The sequence below is a fragment of the Cornus florida genome, unplaced genomic scaffold (genome assembly GCF_030987335.1).
Source record: "Cornus florida cultivar Cherokee Brave unplaced genomic scaffold, ASM3098733v1 CherokeeBrave_3.0.0_Hap2_Chr02, whole genome shotgun sequence".
In the NCBI taxonomy this organism is placed as follows: domain Eukaryota; kingdom Viridiplantae; phylum Streptophyta; class Magnoliopsida; order Cornales; family Cornaceae; genus Cornus; species Cornus florida.
Genome location: NW_026775572.1, coordinates 60,779,098 through 60,801,515, shown reverse-complemented (window position 1 = coordinate 60,801,515; position 22,418 = coordinate 60,779,098). Strand labels below are relative to the sequence as shown.

The 22,418-nt window shown below is 34.4% G+C and overlaps 1 protein-coding gene across 6 annotated transcripts; it reads left to right on the top strand.

Moving 5' to 3' along the window:
• The first annotated feature begins 3,152 nt into the window (after positions 1-3,152).
• Positions 3,153-10,889, top strand: LOC132295111 (F-box protein At3g07870-like). 6 transcript variants are annotated; one of them, XM_059793214.1, is made up of 6 exons: positions 3,153-3,572; positions 3,762-3,900; positions 4,101-4,172; positions 4,898-4,946; positions 5,172-6,637; positions 10,538-10,889. In XM_059793214.1, the coding sequence occupies exons 5-6, from the start codon at positions 5,697-5,699 to the stop codon at positions 10,707-10,709; spliced, it is 1,113 nt and encodes a 370-aa protein (XP_059649197.1). In that variant the 5' UTR covers positions 3,153-3,572; positions 3,762-3,900; positions 4,101-4,172; positions 4,898-4,946; positions 5,172-5,696; the 3' UTR covers positions 10,710-10,889. The 6 variants fall into 6 exon arrangements, with proteins under 6 accessions (XP_059649197.1, XP_059649194.1, XP_059649196.1 ...); XM_059793211.1 differs by having other exon boundaries at positions 4,891-4,946; XM_059793213.1 differs by having other exon boundaries at positions 4,817-4,946.
• Positions 10,890-22,418: the final 11,529 nt, after the last annotated feature.

Here is a 22,418-nt window from a genome sequence, read left to right as displayed (position 1 = left end):
TAGTTTAATTTGAAGGCTGGACCGACAGCCTAGGCCGTCACAGTACATTAATACCCCTACGTAGACTTAGATGGAGTGAATATGTCTTTTAAATTTTGAATAGAGTAACAAACTTTGAGGTTCTTATAGCATCAATGAAACACGGGAAACAGTATTACGGTAGAAATCATATAGAAGTAGTAACACATCAAGGAGACACAGATGTACGTAGAAACCCTATAGCACACAAACCATTGGACCTAGGCTAGGAAAAAAAAAAACCACTAAAGAAATGGTTTACAACCCTGGGTAACAGACTATTAACCCATAGAATCAACTTAGTTACCTTTGATAGTCTTTGTTTGTGTGCGCTTTTGGTGTTAATATTCTTTGTATCAACGCTCACAAATACCGCTTCTTATCCAATGCGATATGCTAGACGATGAAGATACCTATGCTCTAAGAATATTATTGTTGTTACGTGAATCCTTTGGGTATTTGTGCTGATTGTGATAAGAGGATATGCCTTGTAATGTTGTTGTTACATGCTGGACCAAGTTGGAGAATTTCATGAAATGTTGCTTCAAAGAATTGAAGGTTCTAAAAGCAGTATTGACGTGGTTTCATACTTTAGAATGTGCCCCCCATTCTTTTGCTCTAACGTATTTCCCACCCTATTTCAAGATGCGCCATTTCTGCAACTCAGTAGAGCTTGCAGATACTGTTCTGAGTGTCAGTTTTTCGACCGCTTCGTAGTATTCTGAGAAAAATAGCTTTCTCCATGGTGACTTGAACATCCCAACATCTCTCATTGAAGATGAAATGCCATCAAATTAAAGAAGCCAACACAGCTAATGCTCCTTGCACTTTTCTTCCCCATTTATTTTGCAAGCTTTTAGAACAGTGTAGGCTTGTAGCATCTCAATAAATATGTTCTGAATATGAACTCTTCTCTCAACTTTTTAGTTGTTACTCTTTGATAATATCAAATTTTTTTTTTTTTTTCAGCATTACTTTTAATCATGGTAAGTTAATTTTAAATTGAACCTCTTATTCTTGGACAATATCAAGGTTTAAAGTCACAGTATCGGTAAGGGCAAATTCAGAAATTGTGGGTAGACTAATATTTTTTGTATAGGTTAATATTAGTAATAATTTTTTTTTTTTGGACTTGGCTTAACTTGGGTATAGTAGTAAAAAAAAAAAATTTGGGTAGGCTTGATCTGTCAATGGGTATCGTCGAAATCAGGTACAAATTGATATTGCGTAACGAAATTGATTATGTTATCGCATTCGTCAATTTATTTATTTTTTATATCTCGCACATAACGCCCAAACTAGACCAATTCTCAACTTTTTTTATAACGGTTCATTGTTAATTTATTTATTTTTTATATCTCGCACATAACGTCCAAACATGACCGATTCTCGACTTTTTCACAACGACGGTTCATTGTTTTGAGGATGGGCCTAATGGCCAGCTTTCTTACATTTTTGCACCATTGGGCTTCTTTTTGAGCCCAAATGCATAGTTTTCTTGTCCTTTTAGCCCTCTTTTGAGGCCCAAGCTACTTTGTAAATTTTATAGTTATTTATACATTTGGTTTATCAATGACAGTCACTTGGGAGTAAGAAATTTATTCATACCATGCACAATAGACCATAGGTGTTACCAAAAAATTATAGCAATTATATCCTGTGTGGATAAATTTTTTGGGAGTAAGAAATCATTTCTGCGTGTAATATATAGATGGATAGATAGATATGATATGACATGCCATTTGTTGCAAGAAATCTTTAAGAAATCATTTGTTGCAATTAAGAATATACTATCACAAAATACAAATTTATCCTTTTGTATTAAATTTGTTATTTTTTTTATTAATTTATCTTTATTATCTTTTTCTCTTATTTAAATATTAATTATATCATTTATCGTAATTTTATTACTAGTATCAATTTATCACAACAATAGTAGAAAATACACGAAGTTGCATCTACCACCAAGTTGAGCTATTTTCTAATATGATTAATTTATTATTAAAATATAACTTTTTATAGTAAAACTTATTATACCGTATTTAAACTTTTTTTTACGTAAAATAAATATTTTTTTGTACAATTTATTCACAAAAAATTAAGAAATTACTTATGTAAAAAATACTTCTTTTTCATGCACTATATTAAAAAAAAAACAAAAAATTAAAAATTTAAAGAAATTACTGGAACTATTTTTTAAAATTTCTACTTAAGATTTTTATTAAAATAATTAATTATAACAATTAACGGTAAAATTATGCAAATTTGATGGACAATATGTCATCAAAATAGTATGAAATTTTTTCATAATTTATTTTAATAAGAAAAATGGATTAAGTGTAATTATATAAGAAAGGATATTATAATTTAATAAAATAGCTCATTACATGACAAGCGTGGGGGCATTTTTGTAACAAAAAGGCAATAATTTGGTTTTTTTTTTTTTTTTTTACCAAATATTATATAATTTTATCAACATGTGTCAATTTTTTATTAGGCCACATCAAAGGAGAAAGTGATAAACCAGATAAGAAATATTATCTTTAAATATATAATAACAGAAAAAAAAAAGATTTACTAATGTTTTTATTTTAACTTATGAAGTACCGATACAGGTATGAAATACGGGGTATGACAACGATACGATATGGTATAACATGGATATGTCAAAAAATATAATATATATATATATATATATATATATATATATATATATATAATATTTTTTGCCATTTTATTCATATAATCATAACTGAATCATTAATTTGAAATTTAGAGATAGTGTTTTGTTATTTTTATTTTCTTAAATTTTATATTATTTTTTATATTATTTTATAATATTTTAGATTGCATTAAATTATATATAATATTTTTTGCCATTTTATTCATATAATCATAACTGAATCATTAATTTGAAATTTAGAGATAGTGTTTTGTTATTTTTATTTTCTTAAATTTTATATTATTTTTTATATTATTTTATATTATTTTAGATTGCATTAAATTTTACTTTTTTAAAAAAATTAAAAAAATATAAAATCACCTGACTGTTTCGTGAAAGGGTCCAAAACGTCCGTTGTCCATATCGTATCCCAGAATCTGATACCAGCACCCTAACATAAATATTCGTTCTTCTTAGGCAGGGCGACCCGACCTAAGAAGGCAACCAAGTGGTTGGCTATGGCCTCAAAATTTATAGGCCCATGGATGATGGGCCACCAAAAAACAAAAACAAAAACAAAAAAAAAAAAAAAAAAAAAAAAATTTAGGGCAAATCATTTCAGCCTCCCCAATCGCCTCCGTCTCTATTCTCGTTCTCAACTTTGAACTTCTGCATACTACAAAATCTACAAGAATCAGAAGTTCAAAACCTATCTATCTGCAAGAATCAAAAGTTCAAAACCTATTACCTATATCAAAACCCATATCGGCGTATCATTTCAGATTGTTCAAAAAATCAAAACCCATAGCTTTCAGTTTCCAGTTCCAGTTCGGGTTCGCCGTTCGCAAGCTTCAGCCGCTGTCTCTCAACTCCCCCCCCAAACTGCTAACTTGTATGTATGGTTTTTTTTTTTCAAATCAATTAATCAAGGTCTGCAATTCTTGTTTTGCATACTAAATCCTATTTGGTGAATTTTTTTTTTTTTTTTAATCTTTTTTATAAAATTTTTTATTTTTATTTTATGAATTTTAGTTATAAATATTTGTGAAGATAATGACTGAAACTGGATCTCCCTTTGCAGGATTCGAAAGACATTGGTAAATTTTGGTTGAACTTGAGTCTTGAACAAGCTGAAGGCCCTTATTGTGGATTATAATTTTTACAATTACAGCATCCTACGGTCCTACCATCTTTTAGAGTGCTTTCATCACTTCAGACTGGTAAGTCATTTCTTCAATTATTCAATATATATTTTATTCCAATTTTTTTCATGCTAATAATAAATTGGATGTTAACCGCATAAAGCATAAATCTGTCAATTAATATGGGCACCCAATTGTATATGAAACAAAGTACAAAGTACAATATAAAGTAACAAAATTTATTAATATATAAACAACAAAATTTTTATTTTTTGTAGACTTTTGTGCTTTGAGCAACTTGGAGGAGCTTGATTTGAGTGTTAGTGTGAAGGGGCTGATTACAGTAAAAGGTATTATAGTGTCATATTCATTGCATTGCATTTTGAGGTAATCTACATTTTATTAAAAGAGAAGAGAGAAGAAAAATTGATTCAATATCAAAAAGACGCTATTCATAAGCTTTTTAGGAACAATACACAAACAAAGAGTTTAGGTGAAGATTTGGTAAATGAAGAACAGAGAAATGAATAAAATCTTAATGAACATGGAGATTTAATGAATGAAGATAGGAATGAGAATCAAAATGAAGATAATGTGAATGAACTTGAAGATTTGGTAATAGAAGAATATATGAATGAGAATGATAATCTTCTTTTGAACATTAATGATCGAGGAAATTGGAAAAATATTGATAAAAACATGAGAGATTTATTAGTTGAAAGAGGTCTTCCAAGATATGCTAAACTTGAAAATTTTGCTAAGGATTCAAAAAATAGACATTTATTTTTTGTGCGTGTGAAACTTTTTGTATAAAGAGCCTCCCATTAAAGTTTGCCTAGGACCTTTCGAGATTCTTTCAATCTCAAGGCCGGCCCTATTCCTAGGTTTTAAGTATTCTTTACAAATTAAAGTAATATATAGTAATTTTGTACGACATTCAGAGAGAGAAAATATATACTGAGTATTACTTTGCATATGCCCAATGTCTTTTTAGGATGCATACGAAGCTTACCGAGCAGTGAGTTCACAACTTCACATGTCTGTTTTGATAAAAGTTTTTTGGACTAGGTTTTAGGGTTTTACTCTCCATCTCTCTGCAAGTGTGGCCAGATTTGTTCCAGGAGGTAATTCTCTCTTTCTATCTATCTATATCTATACATATATATCTATGTCATAGTATCTACATTGTTGATATATATATATATATATATATATATATATATATATATATATAATTAATTAATTCCTTTAAATCATGGCTTTAACATTTCCATTTTCTTTTATTTTACTGGGTTCGTGCTTTTGAGATATTATTCTCTGTGTTGCTTACATGAAATCCAAATTCGTAGATTTATAGATAGTATCTAAGCCATGCCGAGACCAAGAAGAAGAAATTCAAACAGGAAATGCAAAAAAGGAGCAGAAATGTCCCACAATAATGAACCAATTCAGAGTTGGGGGCGTTCATCACAGATCTTCCAACGCCCATCGTCGCCAATATTCTACCAAAACTCCCTGTGAAGACGGTTCTTGCTTGCAAGTGCGTTTCCAAAGAATGGTGTAACCTAATTTCAGACCCTCAATTTGCCAAGCTGCACTTCTCAGGGCAAGAGGCATGGGCTCTGCTCCGGACTTTGGGTTCAACCCATGTATCTAGGATTCTTTACTTGGTTGAGCCTGAAATTTGCAGCAATTTCGATCTTGGGTACTGCAATTGTCTTGGTGACTATTACTCTGATCAGTGTGTTGTAGGTTGCCACATAGTTGATCCTGGGTACTGTGATTGTTATGGTGCTTATTACACTGACCAGTGTGTTAAAAATTGCCACATCAAGCTTGATACCAAGTTGAAGATCCCGTTGCGCAATGCTGAAATGGTGGTCAACGATGTGGTTGATGATAGCCAAAGGAGTTTCCTCTCTGCAGGCTATGTGTTTAAAAGGAAACGTCCCATCGAGCATAAATTCAAAATTGTGAATTCATGCCATGGTTTCCTTTGCTTGTGCGAACCATCAAACAATGAACCTGTTGTTGTGTGTAATCCTATCGCAGGTGAGTATACAAACCTTCCGGTGGCTCAAAAGTATGGTGAGAAAGGTTTAGCTGGTTGTGGGTTCGGCTTCAGTCCAAGGACTAATCAATACAAGGTGATAAGAATGATTTGTCAAATGATTTTTGGTGAGAGTAGTCTAACAAATCTCAGGAGGACTGAAATACACACACTTGGCACAGGATCATGGAAAAGCATTGGTGGTTGTCCCGATCCATTGTATGGGCTAGCATTTCCCACCTATCTAGAGGGGTGCATTCATTGGATCTGTATTGAGCCGAGAACATTCCCTAATTATATAGTTTCCTTTAACTTTGACAATGAGCAGTTCCAATCGGTTCCACCGCCTCCTCGCAAGAGTGATGGCACCGACGAACTTAGTTTTGAAGCAATGAGTAATGTGTCCATGGGAGTACTAGAAGGCTGTCTATGCATATGTGAAGCCTCCAACTATATTAACATATGGATTATGAAGAAATATGGTGTTCAAGAATCATGGACAAAAATATTTTCTATTGATACTGATGAGAGGTGTCCTATTGGTTTATATCAGCCAATAAAGTACCTCAAAGATGGAGCACTATTGATGTTTCATTATTTTACAAGTTCTCTGAACTGTTATGATCCCAACGAACCAAAATTTAAATGTCTTAAGGTTTTTGGCATCGATTCGAAATTTGAAGCAATTGCTCATATTCCAAGTTTCATTTCACTGAAGGAAGCTGTTACTGGAGATAACGCGGTGGTGCGGAATATCTATTCAAGGTAAATATGTGCTTGTTTGCATTTTAATTTCGCTTCAACACTTTATTGTATTTATACATTTTGATGATCATATCTTATATTCATGTTTTCTTGTATTTGATCACTAAATTGAATTCGGAAATTTTGAAAAAGAAAATATATGCCTTTCATCTTTACAGTGTTTCGTTGAACAACATATCTTTCTATATAGCCATTTTGTGTGAGGACTTAAGTTTTGTGACACCCATATTCATGACGCATCAACCTCAAAATACTATATATAATGTTAGATAAATGCCTTCAGTTGGATAATTTGTTGTAAATGTGAGTCAAATGTTTAAAATCTACATTCTCTCAGCCACTTTTTGAAATATCAATCTTGTCAATATCCACGTCTTTAATAAATTTGGACCTCATATATAACAATATTTCTACTTGGGTGTGTATAACTAAGATTTACACACACACACATATTTGTAACTATATGTTTATATATAATAGCTAGAGAATGAGAGGATCAATACAATATTTAAGATTGTGAAATGGATAGGAAGAGTTGAAAAGTAGAAGATTTCTTGAGAGATGATGGAGACTCCTTTTATAAGGTCGAGAGTCTAACTCCTTTTAGGTAATAAAGATACTAAAAAAAATTATAATAAAAATCATTATAAATAATTATTTAGTATATATTTGATTTTTATTAAATATTCGTAATATCCACCCCTTCTCGTAAGTATACTATGGAATATGATCATGTTCCACAAATAACAACCAAATACTGTCTATATATAGAAAATTGGAAAATTCTGTGAAATCTTGGATGCTATAAAAAGTAAAAATAAAATAAAAATTATAAGGACAGTTGCTATGTAAAGTGTTTTGGATCCGTAACTACAACCAAAATGGGTTAACTCCATTGGGGTTTTGTGTAGATTTTTTTAGTGATACTATACTGAAATTCAGAGTAACTTGTCTGTAACTTATCAAAAAAGAAAAAAGAGAAACTTGTCTGTAAACGAGATATGGCAAATATTGAATTTCAGGAAAAAAACTTATATAATCCACAATTGAAGATTGTTAGTCTATACTCACGTACCACTGAGCATTAAAAAGGCTTGCAACTTCGAAGAACTCACAAACTATTATGCTTTCCCAACTACATATTTCTTTGTCCTTAATTTGTACTATTTCGAGAAGTATTTTGACCACCTTCAGTCATAAATGATAACTGAAAGAGTTAACTAGATAGCAAGTTATATCATGTGTTACTTTTTAAGCGTACTGGACATAGATTATTTGCGTTTGGATGTGGAGATCAGCTGTAAATTTGCTTGTTGGTAATGCATTTGGCATACACAATATCTAGTATAGGTTTGAATTAACTACCCTTTATAGTCAGGAAGCTTCCACTTGCTTTGCTGACAAACTTTACGAATACAAGTAGTTGAGAATCTGTTTTGATTCTGTTCTCAATGTTATGGATTATTTGTTCCTATTTGATTCTCTATACTTTTAAAATTGACTTGATTTAAATTTAATTAATTAAAAATTAATTGATTTTGTGTATAGCTTTTCTGAATTATTGTTTCAAGCTTGGCTAGTTGTGTGCTGCGTCTTTAGATGTATAACTGTATGGTTCCTTACCTCAGGGATACTTTTGGTATATATCTTATATTTACAATGCTTTGTTTCTCCTTTTCATTTTGATTTGTCCTGTTCATTTTGGTGATGCTAATTTTTTTCCTGGTCATGATTTTTTAATGCTCACTAACTCATTTTATCTTTGTGATGGTGAAAACATTACATACAGCAAGTCAACTCATGAAACTACTTTTTTACCTTACTGAAGAAAAGAGAAAAACTCCTAATAAAATATTTGTAAAAAAAATTCCGGTGACATTGTCCGTTGATAATGTAAGTCCTATAATGGAGTTAATTGATATGGGCCACGGTGAAGTAGAGACAATTCTAGCATCTCTTTGATAAATTTGATACTTGGGTTCTCAATGCTAGATTACACCAGATTGCCATTTAGGCCGAGATATTAGTTCTTTTGGAAATTTTCAAGCTTGTTTTGAATGTGGGGCTTTGGCAATGTTTGATATATAGAGATCCTAATATTGTTGTTAGATGGGTCAATGGGTGGCAGGGCAGTCCATGGGATCATGGCACATAATCAATTGATGAGTGAGATTGTTAAAAGTCCTGGAAAGAAAGGATGCTTCGGTTCTTTGATGGCATCATGTAAAGCAGATTGACCCTCAAAAAGTGAAGTGTCTACTAAGAATTGAAAACATAAAAATGCCAAAGGTTAGGTCTATTTTCCTTCTTTTCCTTGAGCATCTTGCGTAGGTGAAACATAAACTTGATAATACAATTCCTATAATGGAGTTAATTGAGATGAGCCATTATGAAGTGGAGGCAATTCTAGCATCGCTTCGATAAATTAGATACTTGGGTTCTCTATGCTGGATGACACCAAATTGCTATTTAGGCTGAGATCTTAGCGCTTGTGGAAATTCTTAAGGTTGTTTTGAATGTGGGGCTTTGGCAATGTTTGATATAAAAAGATTCTAATATTGTTGTTAGATGGGTCATGGGTGGCAGGGTATTCCATAGGATTTTGGCATATAATCAACTGATGAGAGAGATTGTTAGAAGTCCTGGAAAGAAAGGATGCTTCGGTTCTTTAATGGCCTCTTGTAAGGCCAGTCCTCATGTTCCAAATAGGCATTGGGAGGGTCGAAGATCGGTCTTTTGTTGGCAGTGACTATTTTCCCCCCGATTTCCTTCATTTGTGTGAATTGTTGATGTTTGTTATTTACCTTTTCTTTTTCAAGGATATATCATTTGTCCTGTTTGTATATATATAATGAAGAATCAACCACCCGCTAGCCACTTTGGACTCCCGGCTGGTTTGCAAACTCTGGATGCACGTAATCATATGCATCATTTAAGTACAGTCTCACCTTTGGTGAGTCTCGAACAGGAGACCCAATGGGAGTTCCCCCATAGGTCTTACCAAGTTACCAGTTGAGCTAGCCCGTGCATATCTTTTTATCTTTAATTATAATTGATTCATCCATTCTTCTTAAGAAAGGAAGATGCAATAATATTATTTACACAAATTTTTTTTTTCCCATGAAACTAATGGTTTTACTTGCCTAATAACCATATGAAAGATTTAACAAAAGGTTTTTTCTTATGCAGTTGTTGTAGTTGAAAATTGCTATTACTAAATGATTTCTGACTTGGAAAATGTGAAGGGAATTTTATTGAAAAATATTGATTCACTTTCAGAGATAATGCTTTAAATTTTGATGCTCTAAAGTCTTCTTCTCATCTTGTTGTGTAGATATGAAAAATGTCGTCCTATGTCCATTTTTCTTTAGGTCCTGCTTTATTTGTAATTCTTTTTTTGTAACATTTAAGTAATTGATTATGGTATTCTTTATTTTATCAAATAATGGTATGCTTACCTACTTGATTTATTTAGGTCTTTTTTCCCTTAAATGTGTTTACTAGTGGGTATAGATGTAGCCATGCAGTTGTGGCAGAACTTTGCATATTATATTTAGTAATGTAGGTTACCCAACAGAAGTGAATAAAAGGATAATAACATATCATCTCCCCATTAAGTCTCAAGAGGTTATGGAGAATAATTTAAATTGTCTTTTCTCTGATCCATAAAATTGTCATTATCATGTTCCATTTTGAGTTTTGGATTCCTCGTGGCAATAAAAGTAAGCATAGATGGTAAAGCTGAAGAGCAAACTATAGTAGCTACGGTTGCTATGATTGTGTGACTGGCATATAAAATGTGGTATGTGGTAGTGTTTTCTAAAAATTTCGGCGACATTTGTTTATTAGATCTCTATTTCTGTGAGAATTATGCTCTTAATATTATGATTCTTGATGTAGGTGTGCAGCATTCAAAGTGCCTGAAGAGACTTTAGATCTTTCATTAATGGAAAAAGTCAGGGACACGACATTTGATTCAGATAACTCATCTTCTGGTGCTGACAAATGGAGGAGTCACTTATTCGTCTTTGACACTTTCACCTATATAGGAAGATGTTCTGGTTTTGAGTAGTCTGTTTAGGTGAAATATTTTTAGGAAGATTTAATTATATGTAAACTTCATATATAGCAAGATGTTCTGGTTTTGTGGAGTCTAATTAGGTGAAAGATTTTTAGAAAAATTTAATTATATGTAAACTTCAAGACTGCTGAATTTTAAGGAAAATTTAATTTCTTAATCTGTTTTAACTTCTTTATTGGTTTTGGATTTTACAAAAGACAATTTTTTGCAGGACAAATTACTTGGGGCTATATATATCAACTCTAATCAAATTTTAGGGGTGGTTAAAAAAGAGAGAAAAAAAAAAGAGAGGATCATCATATGCGGTGTGATTGATTAGTTTGTGCCAATACAAGAAAGAGCAATTGAGATACATTGAGAGAAAATTCTCTATTATAATTATTCATCTTTTTCATATTGAATTTGTTCGGTGTACTTCATGGACGTAACCTTAAGATTTGGGTAAGTTATATATATCTTATGTTTTTGTGTGTGATTTTTTTTATTCTTCGTGATTGCTTATTTATTGTTTGAACAATGTTGTTATTTGCGTTTCCGCTACAACAACTGATATCAGAGCCTTTAGTTGGAAACCTTGGGTATAGAAGGTGTTTGACGAAATTTTAAAAGTCTTTCGATCAGATATGTCTGTTTGATGATATAAACTTCGGTTTCTGGAAGATGCAAATTGAAGACATCTTGTTTCAGAAAAATCTGTATCAACCTTTGGGAGAGAAGCTAGAGGATAATAATGATGCAGAATGAGAATTACTTGATAGGAAGGTTCTTGGCACAGTCAGATTGACGTTGTCAAAGTCAGTCGCCTTCAACATCAAGAACGAGAAGACGACGAAGTCTCTCATGGCAACCCTTTCTAGTATATATAAACAGCCTTCTGCAGCGACCATAGGTGCATTTGATCAAAAAGTTGTTCAACATGAAGATGATCGAAGGTGGTAAGTTTAACGAAAACCTAAATGCGTTTAACGAGATAATTGGGCAATTAGAATCTGTTGATGTCGACTTCAAAGACGAGGTCAGAGCACTACTAATTCTAGGGCAGTTACCCGAGAGTTGGAGTGGCACAGTTACAGCGATCAGTAGCTCTACAGGGAAGACCAAGTTGAAGTTGATGAAGTTGTGAGCATGATTCTGAGTGAAGAAATCAGAAGGTAAACAACTGGGGTTTCCACCAGTGGTTCGTCATTGAATGTTGAAAGTAGAGGTAAGGGTTCAAACAAGAAGAATGGCAACGGTAATAGAAACAGAGGCAGATCCAAGTCAAGGAATGGAAGGAAACAGTCTTAAAATTCCAGAAATTTCACAGATCTCAGTGACGTTGAGTGTTGGAATTGTAGAAAGAATGGACATTACCGTGTTGATTGCAGATTTCCAAAGAAGGGAACCGAAAGAAAAACTGAAGCAAACATTGTCTCAGAAGAATCAGATGATGTATTGATATGCTCTTTGGAGGGCAATGCGGAGTCATGGGTTACCGGTGCATCGTTTTATGGCATCTCAAGCAAAGAGCTATTTAATAGCTATGAATCAGGTAACCTTGGCAAGATGTATCTTGGTGATGATCAGCCTTGCAGCGTCGTTGACAAGGATGAAGTGCAAATCAAGTTGAATAGGTCAACTTGGAAGTTGAAGGATGTGAGATACATCCCTGAATTGAGGAAGAAATTGATTTCGGTGGGACAATTGTTAGAGGAAGGTTTTGTTACAACCTTCAATAATGACTCGTGAAAAGTTTCCAGCGCGCTATGACCTGCACGTGGTAAGAAATCTGGCACTCTCTACATAACTACCAGTGCTTGTGAGCCTATATCAGTTGCAGAAAATAGAGAAGATCACAACCTTTGGCACCAAAGACTAGGTCACATGAGTGAAAAGGGGTTTAAGATTATGCACTCAAAAGGGAAACTACCAGGCATGCGGGCAATTGATATTGACTTCTGTGAGAGTTGCATGATGGGTAAGCAGAAGAAGGTCAATTTCAAGAAGAGTGACAGAGATCTCAGAAAGGAGAAATTTGAGCTAGTTCACACAGATGTCTGGAGCCAGTCACTATCTCATCCATTGGCGGAAAATAATACTTCATGACTTTCATTGATGATCACACGAGGAAGGTATGTGTTTATTTTTTGAAGCACAAATCTGAGATATTTGATGTGTTCAAGAAGTGGAAGGCTATGGTGGAGGATGAGACAGGTTTAAAGATCAAGAGGTTGAGGTCAGACAATGGAGGTAAGTATGAAGAGATTGGGTTCAAGAATTTCTGTTTTGATAATAGGATCAAATTAGAGAGGACAATGCAAGGAACCCCACAACAGAATGGGGTGGCAGAACGGATGAACCAAACATTGACAGAGAGAGCCAGAAGTATGCGCATACATTCGTGTCTACCCAAACAGTTTTGGACAGAAGCCGTCAACACAATATTCTACCTAATTAATCGTGGACCATCGGTGCCTTTGGAGCATCGAATACCAGAAGAGGTATAGAGTGACAAAGAGGTAAATCTTTCATGGTTGAAAGTTTTTTGTTGTATTGCATATGTGCATATTTGTGACCATGCTAGGGGAAAGCTTAACCCCAAGTCACTAAAATGTATCTTCGTTGGGTATGGCGGAGATGAGTTTGGTTATTGATTCTGGGATAATCAGAACAAGAAAATCATCAGAAGTAGAGATGTGATTTTCAACGAGAAGGTGATGTACAAGGATAGAGATGCATCATAGTTAACTAGTTCTGTACAGAGTAAGCCTGAGTTTGTTGATTTGGATGATGATTCAGAGAGCATTGACGTAGAGCAAATAAATGAGGGTTCTTAGCCAGAACTCACAGAGCATAATTCACCGTGGATTCCAATTCCTAAGCCTGCACCTAAAAGGTCCACGCGTCCTCATGTACCAAATCAGAAATATATGGATTATATGTTGCTCACAGATGATGGTGAGCCTGAATGCTATGATGAAGTATGTCAAGTTGAAGATGCTAGCAAGTGGGAGCTTGCAATGGAAGATGAGATGAAGTCCCTTATCTCCAACAAAACATGGGAACTAGCAAAGTTGCCCATGGGGAAGAAAACTCTTCACAACAAATGGGTGTACAGGGTCAAAGAGGAACATGATGGTTCCAAAAGATACAAGGTGAGATTGGTGGTCAAAGGCATTGACTACACACCCTGTGACGACCGTGGTTTTTAGGCCAGCGTGTCCTGTGATGAATCGAAGATTGACCTGATAACGGATCTAGATATGGAAGCAAGAAACAAGTCAACGGTCTCCCAAGGCACAACACACATCTAAAACACTTTGATGACCTTCCATGAGGTCGTGGAACTCAATGAGAACTGACGCGGAAGCAAAAGATCGAAAAAATAACAATTAAGCCCCCAGGGGCAAAATAGTCATTTTACATGAAAATGATGTCCCTAGAATGTATATCATTCCCGAAATACATCCGTGACTTCATGAGAAGTCACGAAACTCAAAAGAAAGTAGCGGAAGCGGAAAACAAGAAAAAAGGGACAAAAATAACCCCAAGGGCAAAATAGTCATTTTTAAAATTATGGATTCGAGTACCACCGAGTACACCGCTGGAAAGACAATGAAAAACTAATCAAGATGGACTCAAGAATCGCATGATTCAGAGTCTGGACGAAGGAGAAAAGGCATGACGAAGAAAAACGAGCACTTAAGGTTAAAAGGGTAAATTGGTAATTATTTAGGAAGATCCAGGTGAAACCGAGCATGCCATTGGAAAGATAGCGAAAAATTAGTTAAGTTCAAAAAAAAGTTTACTCGATTTGGATTCCAGACGAAGGAGAACGAGCGAAAACAAAAATCGACGTCGATATGAGGCACCACGAGCACCCCACAAGCATCCTGACATGCACCATGACATGCTAGGAGAAGAAAAAGATTTAGCCAGAACTGAGAGCCGAAATGAGGTCCGAAATCAATTTTTCTGGAAAAACACGAAGAAGAAACCCCCCTTAAAATTGAGTTTTCTACCCGATCGGGCAGAAGAAAACGAAAAAAACTCATTATGAAATACCTAAAATGCCCCAGATCAGAAGAGGTCAATAGGGCCAAAAGCTGCTACAGCAGTAACTGTCCTTATATGATAGCAGAAACGGGTTATCAAACGAATTTTTCTGGAAAAACATGAAACCCCCCCCCCCCTAAAATTGAGTTTTCTACCTGAATACACATTATGAAATACCCAGAATGGCCCTCCATGAAATCTGGTCATGAGGGTTTAAAAGCTGCTAAAATGCAAAACTGAAAACTAAACTTCGCGAGGGATTTCCGATACCAAGACAACATTTTCTGGAAAAACACAAAGAAGAAACCCCCCCCCCCCCCCCCCCCCCCCCTAAAATCACGTTTTCTAAGTGACCATGTAAAGACCGGAATTTAATTCTCGAAGGAAAACCCCAAAATGCCCTAAAATCAGATTACGCAATAAAAGTGCAAAATGAGTCCATAGGAGGCTCAAATCACCAAGGATGAGGTTTTTCTTGAAAACGATCATGCACGTAAATGTAACTTACCTATTAGGACATGCTACAATGGTCCATGGCTTAAAAATACCGTTGATGCAAAATCTGACCCCCTAACGGCCAAAAAGGCGAAAATGCAAATGAAATGAAAAATTTGAAATTTAAAATTATGAAATGGCTTCAAATTACCATTTGGCCCTTGGCCGCACTTCATACATGATTAATGAGACCCTATGAAAAATAAAAATGAAATTCCCACACCCGATGCAACCATGGTGAGACCATGACTTGTGATTTTTTTCAATATTTTCATAATATTTAATGAAGTTAAAAGTACATAGGATACAATATAAATGTCATTGGCCTCTGGCCTCATCTTATACAAGTCAAATATATCGTAAAAGGTGAACTTATGTACACATTACATATATGGAATCAAAGATACAAGTTTTGACATATAAGGCTACAAAATGACATTTTATGCTAACATTTGCATGAAATAGGAACTTAAAAGGTACAAGTCATCCAAGGAATGATGAGCATCACAAACCAAGTCTTCGTACCTAAAAAATGCCCCGGTAACTTTGGGGTGAGTAACATAAAGCTACTTGTAGGAGATGAGCATGCATAGACCTAGCATTTTACAAATTTATCACCTTAAGGTGAAACAAGTCAAAGGGGCTCATGCCACTTAACGTCTATGTCAAAGTGAGACTCAGGGAGCATTCTAAGCTATCTTAGAGTATTTCTAGCATAAACCACACCATTCATGCAATTTAAACAATATAAGAGCACATAGTGTGATGCAACAAGACATAGTTATCCAAAGTTATCAACTTTTAACCTAGAATGCGATAACTACTGAAATGGTTCATGCCACCTAGAATCTAAGTCAAGATGCTTATATAGGATCATTCCTGTTAGACACTAATTGACTCTAGAGGGGGGAGGGGGGGGGGGGGGTGAATAAAGTTAATGCTCAATTTTTGTAATTTATAAAAAGTTATTTCCAACTAACTATCATGCAATAATCAATTAAGATATTCTAGCAACATATATCACAAGTGACAAGTATATGAAGGAGATAGAGATAAGAAATTGCAAATAATGACTCGGCGATTTAGCGAGGTTCGGAAACTCTTACTTCCCAAATTCACTAGAGCTTCTCCTTAATGGTGGAGAGCAAACCTTCAATTTGAAGCAATACCTTGCTTCTCTTCCTTGTTAGGAAAACACCCTTCTCCTAGGTTTTCTTTTAGGTCACACCAACCCTTTACAATAAACTTATAATAGAAATGCAGTGTACAATGAATCTCTCAAAGACAGTAGTACAAAGTTTTGCTCACAACTATAATAAAGATGAATATATATCTGAAGCTCAGAATCACTACAGTAGAATGAAATGTAAGAGAGGAGATGAAAGCTCAATGAATGCTTCTTTAAATGATCTTCAAGGATTGTAGAATGCTCTCTTTAATGGTGTAATTTTATTACAGACCAACCCTCTGTATTTATAGATAAACGGAGTTCAATATAGCTGTTAGAGGTGGTTGGGGATCAATAAATGAAAAAGTTTCCGTTATAGTTCAAAACCCCAGAAAGAGCCGACTCTTGTAAAACAAGAGGAGGCGGCTCCTAGCCTTGAGAGCCAGTTCTCCATTGCATGGAACCGACTCCCAGCCTCTGAGAGCTTGCTCCCTATTTTGGGAGCTTACTTTTTGGTTGGAAGAATTAAATTTTCGTTAAAAAAAGCCTACTAGAATGTTTAGAGCATGCTCTGTCTTTCATGGAGCCTGCTCCATTATTGTATGAGACTTAAAATGAATTTATTTAAGTCCTATCTACACTTCATATGATGTGTGGCTCATGTGCGAATGTGTTCATAAACTTTATGAACTAATTTTATGTTTTTTGAAAAATGAAGTGAGAATGTCTATGCATGAACTATAATTTTGAGCTTCAAAATATATTCAAATGAATTTTGACATTAAAACTTAAGCTCTCACCATCTTATTTACCATTTTCTTCATTCTTTGACCATGATTGTTTAGGCTTGATGAAGACTTGCTTTCTTTCTTAGAAATGCTTAAATGATCTTTGAAGTCCGAGTTTTTCTTTAATTTCTTGCAACTTTGAGGCTTCCTTGAATCCATAGCTTGAGTACTTGGAATGGATCTTCTAGCTCAACATTGAGGATTGAATATTGATCATCTATACATCACTGAATGAAAATATTAGATCTTAAACATCATTAATGGTTTCTAATCATCAAAACATAAGAGTAACCTTTAGATAAAATTCTTAGGCCAACAATTCTTAAGTCATATCAACATAAAGCAACATAAATCATGATGTCTATGAAATTGAACAAGGTTGGGATCATCCAAAGAACTCGACAAGTTTATAATTTAGCATGAATCGCATTATCAATGAAATTGAACAAGGTTTGGAATAATCCATACAACACGACAAGAAGGTTACTTGAATACAAGGATCACATATCAATACAATTAACATGATTGGAATATTCCAATTAACACGACAAGAATAATACATGAAATCAAGGATAAGGCATAATATCTATGCAATTAACAAGATTGGAGCATTTCACATAACACGACAAGTTTTAAATCTTCAAGGAATAGCAACTTGAAATTTAAAGAATGAAATCAATCAATGTGGATACTCGGATATCGCCCAGATTAAAACTGTACTATTGGGATCACTTTAGGGCTATTAACCCATGAGTACCTTCCCCTAATGTGCACTGTAGTGTAGGGAGCTCTTTATCTATCGTACTAGAATCAAGTCATAGCCATGTCAATTCTTGATTGATATCCCAAGTTCCAAAATCAATAAGTTGTGCAAATTAAGATAGTATCAAAATACAAGTAATGCATTAACCACGTTTCATGCACAACCAAGATTTTGGAAACACACAAGTCATGCCCTAAATTCTCAACTATTATGGCATGTGAAATGTCAAGAGATCATGGTATGCATCTACATAGACTACAAACTAGGATTTAAAATACAAGGAATCCATTGATGTAAATATACCACAAGTATAAGATTAATGATTTAATTATTTACTAAGCAATACATGGAAAATTAAATCATTCAAGACAATTGTGCTAGTTCATTAAACACATTAATGGAGTCAAGTTACAAGAAGTCTAGATACATGATAAAAAGCTAAAAGTCCCATGAAATACGAGTCCGATTCATAAGATTGACAAGAGTTCAATATAAAAGTATAGTTAACTCGATGGAAGCGTAAAATGGAATTTAATCAACTTAAAGGATTAAATTCTCAAGACTACAAGGTAACTCTAAATATTCCACGAACAAGGCATGTCAAAGGTTACATTAAGGACAAGTTTAATATCAAGTTACAAGTTGATTCCATACAAGATACAACCATGTGAATTAAGTTCCATATAAAGAAAAGGGTAATTTACACAGACCTCCCTTATGGTTTGCCATAATTACAGGCAGCACTCTTCTTGTTTCAAAAATTATGCGGACCTCCCCTACTTTTGAAAATATTCTACACGGACTTTCTTTATGTGTGACGGACCGTTAAATACCCTAACGGAGTTGTCAAAATTACTAGAATACCCTCTCCTTGGCATCTGAAATTACTGAACTACCCCCATGAGTAGGCATGACATCAGCTTGCTATACATTATCGCCTCTCTTTTTCTCTCTTCACTTTCTCTCTCTCTCTCTATCTTCACTATCGCCTCTCTCTCTGTCTCTATTTTCACTTTCTCTCTCTAGGCAACCATGGACATGAGTGAGAAGTTCTCCACTTTTTTGGAGCTGATGAGCATGGCGATGGCCATTACAGTGAGTAGCGGCATATCCTAGATTCTCCACCCACATTTTACTCACAAATTCCTATTTCGTTTCCTTCATATCTTTTAATGATTTTGCAAGCCGGCAAGCATTGAACAATACTAGTTAAGTCCTTAGCGTTTTTTCAAAAATGGGCGGCCTGTGATGCTGCCTGTAATTTGAAGTGCAGAAAAATAGGGAACGTAGTACTGAATTAAGGTTTCGCCATTGTCCAAATTGATTGGAACTCCAACACCATAAGCAATCCATTCATCATAACAATTCCAAAGATCAGCCAATGTAAAATACTGAACTTTTTCTCTCTCCCAAGGATGCTAAAGCCTGTTAAGGTTTCTAGTCTCACTCTATAATAAATCATTCATCATAAAATATGTAAACAATAAAAAAAAACACACACACACACATAGATGCACATAAATATATATGTATATAATATATATGAGTTAGTTTCAGTAAAAGAAATGAAATTTTGTGAAGAAACCAACTCAAATCAAAACTAAAAAGAAAAAGGTAAAAGGAAAAACATACCTTGGTAAGAATTGGGATGGGACTGCCGGTGTTGTGCAATCGAGGAAGCATTCCAGGTTCGATTTCATTGACGAAATGTCAAAAATCATGATTACAGAGAGAGACAGGGATTTATTACTTGTTCTCTCTCCTAACCCTAAAAACAGAGGAACCTAAAGAACAAAAAGAAAAACAGAGAGAGAGGGAGAGACCTTCGGGATTTTCTATCCTTGGTCTACAGGATTTCTATATTTTGAAGTTTAGACAGCTAGTAATTTATGGGGAAAAAAGGAAAATACTTCAATTTCTCTCTCTAAACTCACTCTATATATATATATGGAGAAAGAGAGTCACCATCGCCAATGTTGTCAATTCAACCTTTTTATGGTACCGGGAAAGCGAGATTTCGGCAAAATTGTATCTCGATCAATTGGTAAGAACCCAAGCGAAGTACTAATTTTCCATTACCCTTTAAGAAAACTCAAAAGCATGCAACAGTAAACAGCACCGGTGCCTTAGTGTAGAGAATGTCAAAGGCAAATCCGAGCTCAACCTCAATCACATGGAAAACATCTTTACCAGTGAGATCCCAGAAATAGGATTGACTCTTGTCCCGATCCTGGAAACTAAGGATGAGATCTAGTTTGCTAGAAATAAAGATTTCTTCGATATGGCGATGATGATCACCATCATCATCTTCATCAGAATCTAGTCATGGACTCAGGTGTATATATATATTTCTTTTAAATATAATATGAAATTATATAGATAGGGGTATTTTAGGAATTTTTGAAAAAATAGTAGATGGCGTCATCAATTTCCGTCGTTGACTGGCGTTGATCGTAACGGAAGGGAGGTCCGTGTAGGATATTTTCAAAAGTAGGGGAGGTCCGCGTAATTTCTGAAACAGCAAGGGTGCTGCATGTAATTATGGCAAACCATAGGGAAGGTCTGTGTAAATTACCCTAAAGAAAATAATTAAATATAAGTTTCAAAACTTATCTGATTATTCTCAAATTGATACACGTGAAGGAACTTTGTCAAAGAAATCATGAATACCAAGTTAGAACTTAATCAAGCTCATAAAACCATTGAATAGGTTTTAATTAATTCTTTTAATTAAAATCTCTAGATTTCAAAACTCATCGAAATGCTCTCAAATTAAAGCATGTTACATAACATGCCAAGACTTGATGTAATAGCCTAATACAAGTGATTTCCATGCAAGCTACAACCATGATAATTAAACCTTCATACAAGAAATATAATAAATGAAATGTTTCAAAATCTAATCAAATATTTCTGATTTAATATATGTGAAAGAATATGGCATGCACATCAATAATATCAAGTCGGAAATCCAATGGAGTAAATAGTGCACTTGGAATAAATTAATTAATCAAATTAATTAATTATCTCTAGATTTTAAAATATATTCGAATACTCTCAAATTCACATATGTTGAAGAGTATACTATGGCCTAATATAATATGACATTACATATTGATTTCAAGGTAGATAAAGCCACATAAATTAAATTTTCATTCAAGAAAAATGCTAAATAAAAGCTTCAATACTTGTCCAAATGCTCTCAATTTAATATATGTCAATGATCATATTAAGGTGTAATATAATAGCATACCACAAGTTTAAACTAAGCTATAACCAACCGGAAAAATTAAATCTCACACAAGAAAAATAAATAATAAAATCTTTAGATTTAATACAAAGACATGTAAATAAGTTGTATAAATATCAATAGCATGCAATACATCAAGAATATAAACTATAACACCCCCTACCTCAACTTGAGATGAAAATCTCAATTCCCCACTAAAAGAAAAGTGCTCCGAATCCGACGATACCGCGGGGTTATGTTGGGGACAATGAGAGGAACAACTTTAACCTTTGAGGTACCATGAAAATCCAAACCTGAACTTAAAACCTAAACTCAAAAATGGTCAATGGATTCTAGTAAGGGGGAAAGGTAGAGCACGACGAGGCTTACGATAAATGTTAAGGCAGAAGACAAAATACAAAGGCATGCAAATGGAGAAGAAGAAATGAAGGTGGCAGCCATGGCTGCCAAGGATGGGTGGCCAAGAGAGGGGAGGAAGATGATGAAAATCAGATTTTTTCATTTAAGTCATTCTATTTATAGTAAAACCATAAAAGTGCCCCGAAAGGGCTCCGCCGGGTTCGGAAAAGTAGAATTTGAGCAGACGCGCTCAAATGGCAAAACTCCGTGAACGAAAAAGAACCAAAATGAGAAACTATGAACAACAGAAGAAATGATGTCGAAAATCGAGTACCGAGCAGAGAGATATGCCCCGAACAAGTTCAGCAGCAACTAAGGTCATAAATCCCTAAAACTGGGGAAAACGTTCGGGAGGAAATTCTAAGAGTACATGACTCAATGAAATATGAAAATGAATCCTGTATGAGGATCCAGGCTCAAAATAAGGTATTTTGCAATAACTTTCGTTAATTACACAATGGCCCCTCCAAAAAGGGTTAATTGCACTAATGACCCAGAATGAAAATATCTTCCAAAAATATTTTCTTAAAAACCCCTGAAATAAAATATCTTCAAAAGATATTAATGAAAAACACCCCAAGAAAAGAAAAAAATTCTGAAGAACTATGCATCCATGCCCGTATAGACACCGGGAGCAACCAGAGTACTTTTCTACAAAAAGTAAGGATATGTATTTCGTGGAAACCACTTAGAATGAAGATATGTGAAGTCAAAAACCAACTCCGAGCATGAAAAGTGAGATTGTGCCAAAAAGTGACAAACAGGGAAAAGACAAAATAGGGAAAATGACGAAAAGTGAATA

Bases quoted from the DNA above. Each gene is read 5' to 3' on its own strand.
- LOC132295111 (XM_059793216.1), top strand. From the start codon at position 5,697: ATGGTGGTCAACGATGTGGTTGATGATAGCCAAAGGAGTTTCCTCTCT. The intron at 6,638-10,537 runs GTAAATATGTGC...TTCTTGATGTAG, and splicing joins GTGCGGAATATCTATTCAAG to GTGTGCAGCATTCAAAGTGC.